A 13094-nucleotide genomic window follows, 5' to 3' on the forward strand; every position below is an offset into this window, starting at 1 on the left:
GTCATCTCTTTGATGACATCTCCTCCTCTCCCCTGCTTCCCTTCCCCGCTGCTCTCTTTGCCAAGTGATGCTTCACCATACCCCGAATCCCTAGGGGCTGGATGCCGGTCACCTGAGGTAGGAATGGGCATCTGTTTTTTCCAGATTCAGAACCTGAACAACATTGTCTCTTTCCCCCTGGACAGTCTGATGAAGGGACAGCTGAGGGACGGTCGACAGGTGAGTCTCCATGCTGGGAGTGGTGTTGGGACAGAGTGAAAGAGGGGTGGGCAGGAGACTGTCGGGGGGCAGGGCTGGACTGAGGGTGGAGGCCAAGTGAAGGGGCTGTCTTAGCGGGAGTGCTGAGCCTGGGGAGATCTGGAGGACCTGGCTCGGGTCAGCCTAGGATGGCTGACCTGCTGTCTGCCAGGCCCCTTGTGTGAAACGTGTCTTGTAAATCTTACAGCCATACTATGAGGTAGGCTTTGTGGGTACGCTCATCCCCATTTTGCAGTTGAAATTCGAGGCCTAGGGAGTTAGGTAACCTGCTGATGGTTTACATAGCTAGGAAGCCGAGAGCCCATGTGGGAATCTAGGGATCCTGAATCCCATACTCGAGCTGTTCTCTCTGTGCCTGGCAGCCCTTGGCTGGATGCAGAGTGGAGCTCAAAGAAGGTGACAGAATAATCTCCCTGGGCAATCTGCCCCAGACGGCCCAGGGGAGGAGCCATGCTCCCCCAAGAGGGTTCCCTCCCTGCCCTAGGCTGCCAGCCTGGCACCAGTCTGCTAACCACACAAACCAGACAGGCAGCTTTTTCACCTTGGGAGTCTCAGGGTTATTCAGAAGGGTGTGAGCAGCCTGGCTAGATGAGGCTTAGGCAAGCTAGGTGGGGAGTAGCCAGGTCTCCCTGGCTTGCTGTATGGCCTTGGGTAGACTTCTCAACCTTTCTGCGCATGTTCCTTGACCTGTACCCTTGCTCTAAGAGGATGATCTTAGAGCACCAGGCAGGAGAAAATACTGGGATAAAGTTAGGCAGGGGGGGTTTGGCCTTCATCCTCCCATCCTCATGGTCATGACTGATCTCTCTTCTGAGCAAGAGGACTCAGGGTAGAGCCCAAAGATCTCTCCATACCTCAAGCCAGGGCCCACCAAACCTGACTGATTCTTGGCATCTCTGGGGAGGAGAAGGTCTGCTGGGAGGAGGGCCTCAGCCCTGAGAAATGGGGTCAGCTGAGCCTGTTTGGTGGGGGCAGGTTTGCAGCAGGACTGTGGGGGCAGGGGCTGGTTAGAGATGGCTCTGAGCTGCTCAGGGGAGCACACTAGCATGTCCCCCTACAGGCAGTAGAGCATACTGTTTATTCCAGTGCTCCAGCTTCCCTTTGGGCAAATTGTCCTTTTTTAACCCACAGGATTCCAAAAAGCAGCTGGAGAAGGCATGGAAGGACTATGAAACCAAAATGTAAGTGGCCACAGCCAGGGTGGTTTGTCCAGGAGAGTAGTGCTTACACTGCAGCAGGGGGCTGGATAGGGAAGAACCTAAATGCTGCTGAGCCATGTCATCCAGAAGTGGGTGGCATCTGGCTCTGTAGAGGCCTTTACAGGGGATTGTTTATACCCAGACCTGACTGGATTCTGGGGACTGGGCCACGAGACCACCAAAGGAGCTATTGTGAAGGGACCTCAGGATGCTGCTCGCAGAGTCCCATCTGCTCAGTGGTGCCAGACATGGGCAGGGATGGAGAGGAGCTAGCACTGACTGAACACCTCTGCGTGCTGGCCATTTAATCCTCACAGTCACCCAGTCATGTGAGAGAGAGGTATTAGTATCACAGTTACCACAGCAGGACTCAGAGAGGTTAAGTCACTTGCCCAAGGCGCCACAGCTTGGCAGAGGCAGAACTGGGGTTTATACCCCTTGTTCCTCGTTCTTCAATGCCAGGTGGTATATCTAGAGGAGCAAATGGAGTTGATGTCACACTCAGGCTTCCTGTGTCCTATGCACACCACACGATACTCCAGATCTCTCACCAGCTACTGGGACATCATAGGGAAAGAAGGAGCCTCAGGCAACCAGTGGCCAGTTCCTCCTGGGCAGAGACTCCTTCGGCTCTGTCTTCTGAGGAGTCTGTCCAGATCCCAGCCCTCACCCTCTGCCCAGCCAGGCCCATACTGTGGAGCATTGTTTGTGCTTTTTTGTAAAATTTTGTTTTCTCTTGCATTTTGCCAAAGCAATTTATGCTTATTATGAATAATTCAGAAGATGTGGAGAAGTAAAAGAAGAAAAAAATTTAATTATCCTTAGCAGAGGATTAGGGTCATGGCAGGGGGTAATACTCTCTGTTGTTTGAATTTTTTTTTTTTTTTTACAAGGTCTGGGTAACATTGCAATTTTCGTGATTAAAAAAAAAAAGTCAGATGGGGAGAAACTACCCAAAAATAGGAGGAAAATTCTTAATTTTCAAGCCTAAAGTATTAACATTTTAACATTTCTTTTTCTTTTTCTTTTTTTTTTTTTTTTTTTTGAGACAGAGTCTCACTCTGTCGCCCAGGCTGGAGTGCAGTGGCCGGATCTCAGCTCACTGCAAGCTCCGCCTCCATTCTCCTGCCTCAGCCTCCCGAGTAGCTGGGACTACAGACACCCGCCACCTCGCCTGGCTAGTTTTTTGTATTTTTTAATAGAGACAGGGTTTCACCGTGTTAGCCAGGATGGTCTCAATCTCCTGACCTCGTGATCCACCCGTCTCGGCCTCCCAAAGTGCTGGGATTACAGGCTTGAGCCACCGCGCCTGGCCAACATTTTACCATTTATTTTTCTATGTACAAAGAAATGTTTTTATAAAAATGAGATCATAACAATGTACTATTTTGTAATCTTTTTTCATTCAAAAATATATTGTAACCATCTTCGTACACCATTACATATTCTTCCACAACATCAAACAGTTGTGCCAAAACATGCATAAGCCATCATGTATTTAATCTGTTCCTGTCACTGGAGAAGCATCCTTGGATTTAAATGTTTGCCCCTACTCATAATTATTTCTGCAGGATCAATTTCAAGAAGTAGATCCTGGAGCTTTTTATTGTTCCCTCAGCTCCCAGAGCCATGGCACTGTTCCAGGTCTGAAGGAAGGCCACATCTTGTCCCTACACAAGCATCTCCATCCCCAGCTGTGGGCATAGATCCTGTGATGAAGGGTGTAGGCACTGTGTGGCCATCCCTGTGGGGCCCCATCCCTGCCTGTGACGGGGCACGGCCATCTGCTGTCACTGGAGGTCCAGGGATGGGTCTTTATGATTTGCTCTGGGGCCACATGGCCCTCTTCTTCCTGAGTTACCTTTACTAAGCCCTTAGACTTTCGGGGATCATCTACCAAATGGAAATAATAAGCTCTACTCTGCTGACCTTCCCGAAGCAGGTCTGCTTTTCCTAGGTTTCTTTTTTTTTTTTTTTTTTTTTTTCCTTTTTGTGGAGAATGGGGTCTCGCTATATTACCCAGGCAGGTCTCGAACTCCTGGGCTCAAGCTATCCTCCCGCCTCTGCCTCCCTGAGAGCTGGGATTACAGGCGTGAGCCACCGTGCCCGGCCCCTAGGTTTCTATATTGAACCTTCCTGTAGGATTTCATTTACAGGCCAGGCTCCATTTAGTTGATGGGAAAGGGGGCTTGGCTGAGGTTATTCGGTGAATTATAGACAGGACCTGGACTAGAACCCAGGCCTTCTGAGTCTAGTGCTATTTCTGCCACGTGACCTCCTGGCTCCCACCATGGAGCCACATAGTTTGAGCTAATGTCTTGGCACGGGTGACTGTACATTCCTTTTCCATACGGGCTCCAGGTGTAGCCAGATATGCGTGAGCCATAAGTTGCTATGTAATTCCATCACATTCTTGCCAAACAAGTCTGAGCAGCAGCTGGAAGGGCCCAGGGCCCTGATAGCATCTGTCAAATACCACTGGGAGCGTCACCCCTGGCTGTTCATATAGGAAGAGGATTCCATCTCCACGTGGGGCTGCTGAGAAAGGCATTCCGGGCCCTGTGCAGAGGCCAAGTTTATCTAGGTGGTTCCATGTACAGGTCTGTTTCCTCATCTATAAAATAGGGACAGTAATACTTTGCAGGGTGATGAATGTGGCTATGAATAAGCATAGTGCATATAAAGCACTCAGCACTTCAGTTCAGCAAGTATTTATTGACCACCTCTGAGCCAGAACTAGGACCAGAATAACACAGGAAGAGACTGAGAGGCAGAAACCCACACATCTGCTGATAGCATTTCCCTTGGCCAGCTTTTAATCTTGTGCTAGCCATTTTCCCTCTCTGAATCTCAGTTTCATCATCTGTAAAATGGTCCCTGTTCTGAGAGAGACTGTTATCTCTCAGAAAAGAAACAGTGTGACTGTCAGCAGCTCACAGGAATGAGGCAGGGAAGGAGGAATGGAACAAACCTGAGTCACAGTGTTGGTTGCCAGGGCTGCCCCTAAGGCTCAGGCACCAGCCAGTCCTGGGTTCAACTCCTGGCCCCACCACTTAACAGCTGTTTGACTTGGACAAGTGACTTATCTCACCACAGGTTCCTCTTCTATAAAATGGGATAATGATTCTGCCTTATGGGGCCATCATTTTAGCATGTGAAGGGCCTAGCAGAGTGCCTGGGCCTAAAAATTATAATTAGGAGCCTGTAATCCTAGCACTTTGGGAGGCCAAGACAGGAGGATCACTTGGGCTCAGGAGTTCGAAACCAGCCTGGGCAACATAGTGAGACCTTGCCTCTATTTAAAAAATTAGTAATAATAATACCTATATAACAAATGTAAATAATACATATATATAATTAGAAGCCACATGTGGTGGCTAATGCCTGTAATCTCAGCTACTTGGGAGGCTGAGGCAGGAGGATTGCTTGAGGCCAGGAAATTTGAGACCAGCTTGGGAGACAGAGCTAGACCTTGTCTCTAAAAAAGAATAATAATAATTAGTAATAATAGCAGCTTCTACTTATTTAGAGTTTACTTTGTGCCAGGCACTGGAGTAAGGTCTTTGCATCTATTACCAGATTTATTCTCCCTGGCAGGGAAAGCTGCTATTGTTATTCCCAATTTATAGGTAAGTAGTGAGGAATCCCAGCCCACAATCCCTGTCTTAGTGGATGCCCCCTGGTTTGAAAGGCAAGAAGAGAGGCAGCTCAATAAATAATTAAAATACAAAGTGGTAATGCCATAATGATAGTATTAGCACAGAGATGGCCAAAAAAAAAGTATTTTTTTTGAATGGAGGGAAGGGTAGTCAGAAAAGGCATCACAGGTGACATGGCACCTAAGCGTGGCTCAAGGTTTCAAGGTTGGTGGGTGTGTGATTTGTTTTAAATACTTTCCTGCCTGTACCAGAAGTACCTGTACCCATCCCATGAATAACACTGGACTGTTGCTGTAGTTTCCTTCTGCAATGATCTCAGTCTTAGTAACTAGCATTTAAGTACTTTCACCCACTATTTCATTTCATTCCTTCTGTTGCAACTCCACTCATAAGAAAGAAAAATGTTTCTAACATTTGAAATGTTTAAAAAATGTTGGCTATCCTTTGAGGATAGGGAAGGAATGGGACTTGTTATTTTATAGGGGAAGAAAAGCACTCCCCAGTTATTAGGTCATCTCAGAATGACTATGTCAGACTTTGTAGGGAAAATCTCTATGAATTATCTTAGCTGAGGCTGAGGGACAGAACTTTGATAACTGACAAAACCATTTTGTCAAAGCTGTGTACATTTTGTCAAAGCTGAAGTACATTGACAAAGTTGTGTACTTCACAGCTTATCTACACCGAGTTAAGTAGCACCATCTTTTCATCTCTACTAGCATTCAAAAAATAAAAGAAAGAAGAAAGTACCATATGCTGAAAAAAATTATATAAAAGGGATCACCAGTATTTACCACTCTAGCATCATTGCCATCATTAGAAACATCATAATCCTACCATTCATTGAGGGCTTGCCATAGGCCAGGAACTGTACTGTTTCCTATGCATTATATTATCCAAGGACTAGGTGTCATTACAGTGGTTCCCCCTTATCCTTGGGGGATATGTTCCGAGACCCCCAGTGGATGCTTGAAACTGAAGATGATACTGAACCTTATATTAAGTTGGTGCAAAAGTAATTCCGGCAGTGTACAGACCAGGTGTCCTCAACCCCTGGGCCATGGATTGGTACTGGTCCAAGGCCTGTTAGGAACCTGGACTGAATAGCAGGAGGTGAGCATTGGCAGGCGAGCGAGCATTACCGCCTGAGCTCTGCCTCTTGTCAGATCAGCATGGCATTAGATTTTCATAGGAGCACAAACCCTATTGTGAGCTTCACATGCCAGGGATCTAGGTTGAATGCTCCTTATGAGAATCTAAGCCTGATGATCTGAGCTGGAACAGTTTTATCCCAAAACCACCCTCCCCCACCCTGCCATCCGTGGAAATATTGTCTTCCATGAAACCAGCTCCTGGTGCTAAAATGTTGGGGACTGCTGGATAGACTGTAAATACACTGGACAAAAGGATGATTCATGTTCCAGGCAGGATGGAGCAGAAGGATGCAGGATTTCACATGCTACTCATAATGATGCATAATTTAAAACTTACGAATTGGGCCAGGCATGGTGGCTCATGCCTGTAATTCCAGCACTTTGGGAGGCCAAGGCAGGCAGATCACCTGAGGTCAGGAGTTCGAGACCAGCCTGAAACACATGGCGAAACCCTGGCTCTACTAAAAATACAAAAATTAGCTGGGTATGGTGGTGGGTGCCTGTAATCCCAGCTACTTGGGAGGCTGAGGCAGGAGAATTGCTTGAACTTGGGAGGTGGAGGTTTCAGTGAGCTGAGATTGTGCCATGGCACTCCAGCCTGGGTGATAAGCAAAACTCCATCTCAAAAAAAACCAAAAGACAAAAAAAGTACGAATTGTTTATTTCTGGAATTTTCCATTTAATATTTTTGGACAGGGATTGACCATGAATAACTGAAACCACAGAAAGCAAAACTACAGAGAAGGGGGGACTACAGTATTATTCTCATTTTCCAAATGGGGAAACCATTTCAGAAAGTTTTATAAAGGTTAAGTAAGTGAAGGAGCTGCCATTCAAATCCAGAATCTGCATTTCTAACCACTGTACTATATTGTGGTTTGCTTTTTGTCCATTTACTCTGTAGCAGATATCTTTCCATGTCAGTATAGTCATCCCTCAGTATCTATGGGGGATTGGTTCCAGGACCCTCACAGATACCAAAATCTGAGGATGCTAAAGCCCCTTAGTCAGCCGCCTATATCCTCAGGCTTTACACCCACAGATATGGAGGGCTGACTGCATGTACAGATATTCCTTCTTTTTTTTTTTTCTTGAGACACGGTCTACTCTGTTGCCCAGGCTGGGGTGCAGTGGTTACAGATAAAAATCTCCATTTTCCAGATAAGGAGGCTCAGAGGCTCAGAGAGGGGAAGACAGCTAGTAGCAACAGAACTTGTATTAATCCCACTCTGTCTTTGTCTTCTCTGCTCAGGGCTGTCCCCGCTTGACAGCAGAACTATTAAGCAAGCCCTCTCCTTTACATGGGATTCGGAGTCACATGCACCCAGCCTGAGATGTGGAAATACTCTCCTGGCTGCGAGTGGGTAGTCTGCTGGGCATGGGATTTCCAGGAAACCATTTACACACAGATCCACCCATCCCCAAAGACGGAAAACAGCCAAGCTCTGAGAGGGAAGGCCCCCGTTACTCTTAGCTACAAGGATGGGAAGCGCTTTCTGTCTCCACTTAAAAAAAGAGCACGGTGGGGCGTGGTGGCTCATGCCTGTAATTTCAGCACTTTGGGAGGCTGAGGTGGATGGATCACTTGAGGCCCGAGTTCAAAGACTAGCCTAGCCAACATGGTGAAACCCCGTCTCTACTAAAAATACAAAAGTTAACTGGGCATTGGCCAGGCACAGTGGCTCACGCCTGTAATCCCAGCACTTTGGGAGACTGAGGTGGGTGGATCACCTGAGGTCAGGAGATCAAGATCATCCTGGCTAACACGGTGAAACCCCATATCTACTAAAAATACAAACAACTAGCCAGGCATGGTGACACCCACCTGTAGTCCCAGCTACTCGGGAGGCTGAGACAGGAGAATCGCTTGAACTCGGGAAGCGGAGGTTGCAGTGAGCCAAGATCGCACCACTGCACTCCAGCCTGGGCAACAGAGTGAGACTCCATCTAAAAAAAAAAATGGGTGGGCGTGGTGGTAGGCACCTGTAATCCCAGCTATTCAGGCGGCTGAGGCACGAGAATCGCTTGAACCTGGGAGGTGGAGGTTGCAGTGAGCTGAGATCGCGCCACTGCACTCCAGCCTGGGCTCAGAAGAATGAAAGCACTTTGAAATAACTCAGAAACAGAAAGTCAAACACTGCATGTTCTCCCTTATAAGTGGGGGGTAAGCAATGGGTACATGTGGACAGACAGAGCAGAATAGTAGACATTGGAGACTTCAAAAGGTGGGAGGGTAGGTGAGGGATGAAAAATTACCTATTGGGTACCATGTACACTATTTGGGTGATGGGTACTCTAAAAGCCCAGGCTTCACCACTGCACAATATATCCACGAAACAAAACTGCACTTGTACCCCCTGAATTTAATACAAATAAAAAAGATTGAAGGCACCTGTGCTGTTAAATCCCTTCCAGGAAAATCAGAACTGTTTGCCCCAAATCTCACTTGGCCCTTGTTTGAGCCCTTCATCCCCCTGCATAAAAACCTTCAAATCCTTCCCATTACTCTTGGGATAAAGACCAAGAATATATTAACATGGTGTGAATTAGACCCTGCATGGTCTGGCACCTCTTCACCTCAGTGGGCACCAACCCTCTCCATCTTGGCACTGTTGCTCCTGCCTTGGGACTGTCATATGGTCCAGCTCTCTTGCCCAGCAGTAGCTTCCTCCAAGCTTCTCAGGCTTCAGATCCCAGCTCAGACATCAACGAAGCAGCCCCAATGAAGTTGGATCCCCATTTTCTCTCCCATAGTTCTCTGTGTGGCTGTGATTTGATTCATGTCTTTCTCCCCCACCACTCTGTGGATTCCCTAAGCTGTCTTGTTCATTGTACCCAGCCCCACCACACAGCTGGCACAGGAGGGCCTCCTGCACCATGTGGCCCCTTTGCTCATGCATCCCTGGCAGAAGAGGATGTAGGGGCTGGTGAGAGTTGTTCAGGCTTCTCTTTCCTTGGGATCTAGGGCCAAGCTGGAGAAGGAGCGCGATCGGGCTAGGGTGATAGGAGGGATCCCTGGGGAGGTGGCCCAGGACACGCAGAGAGAGCGGCGCATCTTCCAGCTGCACATGTGTGAGGTAAGGGGTGCTCTGGATGAGGGAAGGGGGCGTGGGATGTGTCTTCCTGTCTGCCTCTCCAGGGGACCAGTCACAGGCTCAGCTCAGGTCCTGGCCACATGGCCCTGTGGGATGTCACCAAGGCCCAGTCGCAGCCAGGAGGATTAGCCTGGGATGGGGACTGCAGCCTCTCATTCCCAGGATCCTGCTTCAGCTCACATGACACATCTTGCCCTGCCCTCCTCCTAGTATCTGCTCAAAGCTGGGGAGAGCCAGATGAAGCAAGGTCCCGACTTCCTTCAGAGCCTCATCAAGTTCTTCCACGCCCAGCACAAGTAGGTATCTCCCCACGTCCCTGCCACTAACCCTTCCAGTGTCACAGAACAAGGCCCCTCTCAGGGTGTGGAAGACTGGCAAGTCTCTTTGGAGGCCTGCATCTTGTTGGCAGAACTTTCATAGCTCCTCCTCATTGAGTGCTCACTGAATGTCAGGCACGAGTACTTTACAAACATCAATTCACTCAATCCCCCAACACTTCTGGGAGCAGGTACTATATTATCCCCATTTTATAGATGAGAAAACTGAGGCTCATTTTCCAAGATGACACTGCTAGTAAGTGGGATTTGAATCTAGTCAAGAGAGACTTGTCTATGGAGTGTCTGTTCTTGACCGTCAGACTACAATGCCCTGAGGTGCCCTGTGATCCTTACAGCAGCTTCTCCCACACTTCTGGCTTCATCTCTCATTTCCATCTTTATCTGGACCCTTGTTTGGCCTCTGACACCTCTTAGCTTTTTCCAAGATGGCTGGAAGGCTGCCCAGAGCCTGTTCCCCTTCATCGAGAAGCTGGCGGCCTCAGTACATGCAGTAAGTTGGGTCTCACCCTTGGGCACGTGATCAAGCCCCCTGTCCTTCCAGGAAAGTCTGTGGGTGTGGAAGAGCTGGCTCCTGCCCACAGAGTGAGGCTACTGCTCTGCTCTTCTGGTTCTGGGCTCTGTACCTGACACATTTGTTGGCTGGTGATGGGGTCCCTTCCTCTGTCCCACAGCTCCATCAAGCCCAGGAGGAGGAGCTACAGAAGCTGACCCAGCTCCGGGACTCCCTCCGAGGGACACTGCAGCTTGAGAGCAGAGAGGTCAGCTCCTGAACCATCCCAAAAGGAATGCCTTCCCCCAAAGCCCACCATGGAGGGAGGGAGAGAAGGAAGATCCACAGGGTCCCCTGGAAAAGTCTCCCTGAGTGAGCCCCCGCAGAATGGGGCTCTTTCCACTGAGATGCCCTGAGGTCTCCTTTGCATGTCCGAGGGACAGGAACACCTGAGCCGGAAGAATTCAGGATGTGGCTACAGCATCCACCAGCACCAAGGCAACAAACAGTTTGGGACGGAGAAAGTGGGCTTTCTATACAAGAAAAGCGACGGGTAAGTGATTCAGAGCTTACATAATTTGCCCAGTGTCACACTGCAAGTAAATGACAGGGTTGGGGAAGCTGCCCAGAGGAACTGTTCTGATCATTTATGTAGACACGGAGGGTTACAATGCAAACTCCTCAAATCCTGGGTTGTCCAGGACACCTGGGCACGTGAACTTCTGCTAAAGGTGATTGGTTGTTTTAAGTTAAAGAAGAATAGCAGTAGCTAACACTTATTGAACACTTACTATGCCCTCATTCTTTTTTTTTTTTTTTTTTTGAGACGGAGTCTCCTTCTGTCACCCAGGCTGGAGTGCAGTGGCGCGATCTCGGCTCACTGCAACCTCTGCCTCCCAGGTTCAAGCGATTCTCCTGCCTCAGCCTCCCGAGTAGCTGGGACTACAGGCGCCCACCACCACACCCAGCTATTTTTTTATATTTTTAGTAGAGACAGGGTTTCACCATGTTAGCCAGGATGGTCTCGATCTGCTGACCTCTTGATCTGCCTGCCTCAGCCTCCCAAAGTGTTGGGATTACTGGCGTTAGCCATTGTGCCCAGCCTGTGACCTCATTCTTAACCTCTACAATATACTGAATATGCCTAGAAATGAAACTATTGGCTGTGCCTTGCTCCCTAGTGTAAAAAAAAAAAAAAAAATCAGTCTGTGGGCCAGGCACGGTGGCTCACACCTGTAATCTCAGCACTTTGGGAGGCCAAGGCAGGTGGATCACTTGAGGTCAGGAGTTCAAGACCAGCCTGCCCAACATAGTGAAACCCCATCTCTACTAAAAATACAAAAAATTAGCTGGGTGTGGTGGCATGAGCCTGTAGTCCCAGCTGCTTGGGAGGCTGAGGCAGGAGAATCGCTTGAACCCAGGAGGTGGAGGTTGCAATGAGCCGAGATCATGCCACTGCACTCCAGCCTGGGCAACAGAGCAAGACCCTGTCTCAAAAACAAACAAACAAACAAAACAAAAACAAACTGCTGTGAAATGCAAAGGCCCCTGTGGGATATATTCATGTTTCTACCTACCAATCAGTTTAATCAGAGAAGAATAACCTTGAAGAAGAAACCAATGAATATTTACCTGTTACAGGAGAAGTGTTTAGTTTTGGATCATGGACTTGCTAATTTTATTTTTGGGGTATTAATATTGATCTTGCTTAGTTGAACCATAATTTGTTTGTTGTTGTCAAGAGCCTGTGTTTCTCAGACTAGGAGCTCCCTAATGATATAAGCTGTGTCTCCCCCATCAGACTAGAAGCTCTCAGAGAGCCAAAGTCACATCATCTCCTTAGAATAAGGATTCCCAGGGAGTGAGGCTGTGTTTCTCTATCAAACTGGGATCTTCTTAAGAGCGGAACTGTGTCTCCTCCATCAGAAGGGAGCCCCAGAGAGTCGGGGGTTGTGGGGAGGTATAGGGTTAGGAGAAGAAAGAGGTAAAGGGATGTGGCTAGAGATCATACAGGTGGGGGCAAATCTCTGTTCTCTGACACCAGGGAATTAGGTGTGAGTCTTGGGTCACTGTCCTTCTATCCCTCTGGGCCTTAGAATTCGAAGAGTCTGGCAGAAAAGGAAGTGTGGAGTCAAGTATGGCTGCCTGACCATCTCACACAGCACGGTGAGGCCTAGAGGTGGTGGGTGTCTCAGGGCACGATGGACCCTCTTCTGGTGTTCTGAGCAAACAATGTCAAGCCCTCCCTCCAAGACTGACCCGCAAACCTAGGTCCAGGGAGCTGGAGACCCTTGTGGGAGGACAGATGGGACCCAAAGGCCCCAATCTAGTCTTAGTCTACACACCACATCCTTGAGGTGCTGCTGGGTGAAGAGAAACACAAATGGAACAGGATGATTATGCCCATTTAACAGAGTGGAAAATGGAGGCCTAAAGAGAATGGAGGGCCAGAGGTAATGCATACATCCTCCACCCCCAAATTCCCACAGATAAACCGGCCCCCAGTGAAGCTGACCCTGCTGACGTGCCAAGTGAGGCCAAACCCCGAGGAGAAAAAGTGCTTCGACCTGGTGACCCGTGAGTGGTCTCTGTGCCTCTCCCTACAGCTGCCCAGGGCTTCTCTAAGACACCTGTCAGCTCCCAGGGCACTTCAGCGAGGGGTCTGTGTCCAGTTCCACACATGGTATTGAAGAGCTGCTACTGCAGGCATAAGAATCCTTAGGTCCAGGACACCCACATCACATTAAACGTCAAAATGCACCCACTTTCCATAATAAATGGGACTATTTTATATAGAGTATATTTGAGTGGATTTGGGTCATCTGGGTTTTTAAATCATTTCTTTTTTAAAAAATATTGTACCTTTTTTCCCCAAATACCCAGAGCTGAAGGAGATGAAAT

The 13094-nt window shown here is 48.4% G+C and overlaps 1 protein-coding gene and 1 long non-coding RNA gene across 3 annotated transcripts in view; one reads left to right on the forward strand and one right to left on the reverse strand.

The window, feature by feature from the left end:
• Nucleotides 1–13094, reverse strand: part of LOC139363842 (uncharacterized) — a 62748-nt gene that overhangs the window by 48508 nt on the left and 1146 nt on the right. The gene's annotated exons all lie outside the window — the stretch shown is intronic.
• LOC105494422 (ArfGAP with SH3 domain, ankyrin repeat and PH domain 3) overlaps nt 1–13094 on the forward strand; it is a 54879-nt gene that overhangs the window by 31916 nt on the left and 9869 nt on the right. For both annotated transcript variants that reach the window (XR_011624892.1, XM_011762819.2), the window contains exons 4-12: nt 145–219; nt 1390–1439; nt 9236–9347; nt 9576–9661; nt 10118–10193; nt 10375–10461; nt 10637–10746; nt 12290–12359; nt 12683–12770. Coding sequence is in view for 1 of the 2 variants with exons in the window: in XM_011762819.2 (XP_011761121.1) it covers nt 145–219; nt 1390–1439; nt 9236–9347; nt 9576–9661; nt 10118–10193; nt 10375–10461; nt 10637–10746; nt 12290–12359; nt 12683–12770 (754 nt within the window). In the remaining variant the exon portion in view is untranslated. The remainder of the gene's footprint in view (nt 1–144; nt 220–1389; nt 1440–9235; nt 9348–9575; nt 9662–10117; nt 10194–10374; nt 10462–10636; nt 10747–12289; nt 12360–12682; nt 12771–13094) is intronic.

Source organism: Macaca nemestrina, chromosome 1 (assembly GCF_043159975.1).
Source record: "Macaca nemestrina isolate mMacNem1 chromosome 1, mMacNem.hap1, whole genome shotgun sequence".
Taxonomy (NCBI): Eukaryota; Metazoa; Chordata; class Mammalia; order Primates; family Cercopithecidae; genus Macaca; species Macaca nemestrina.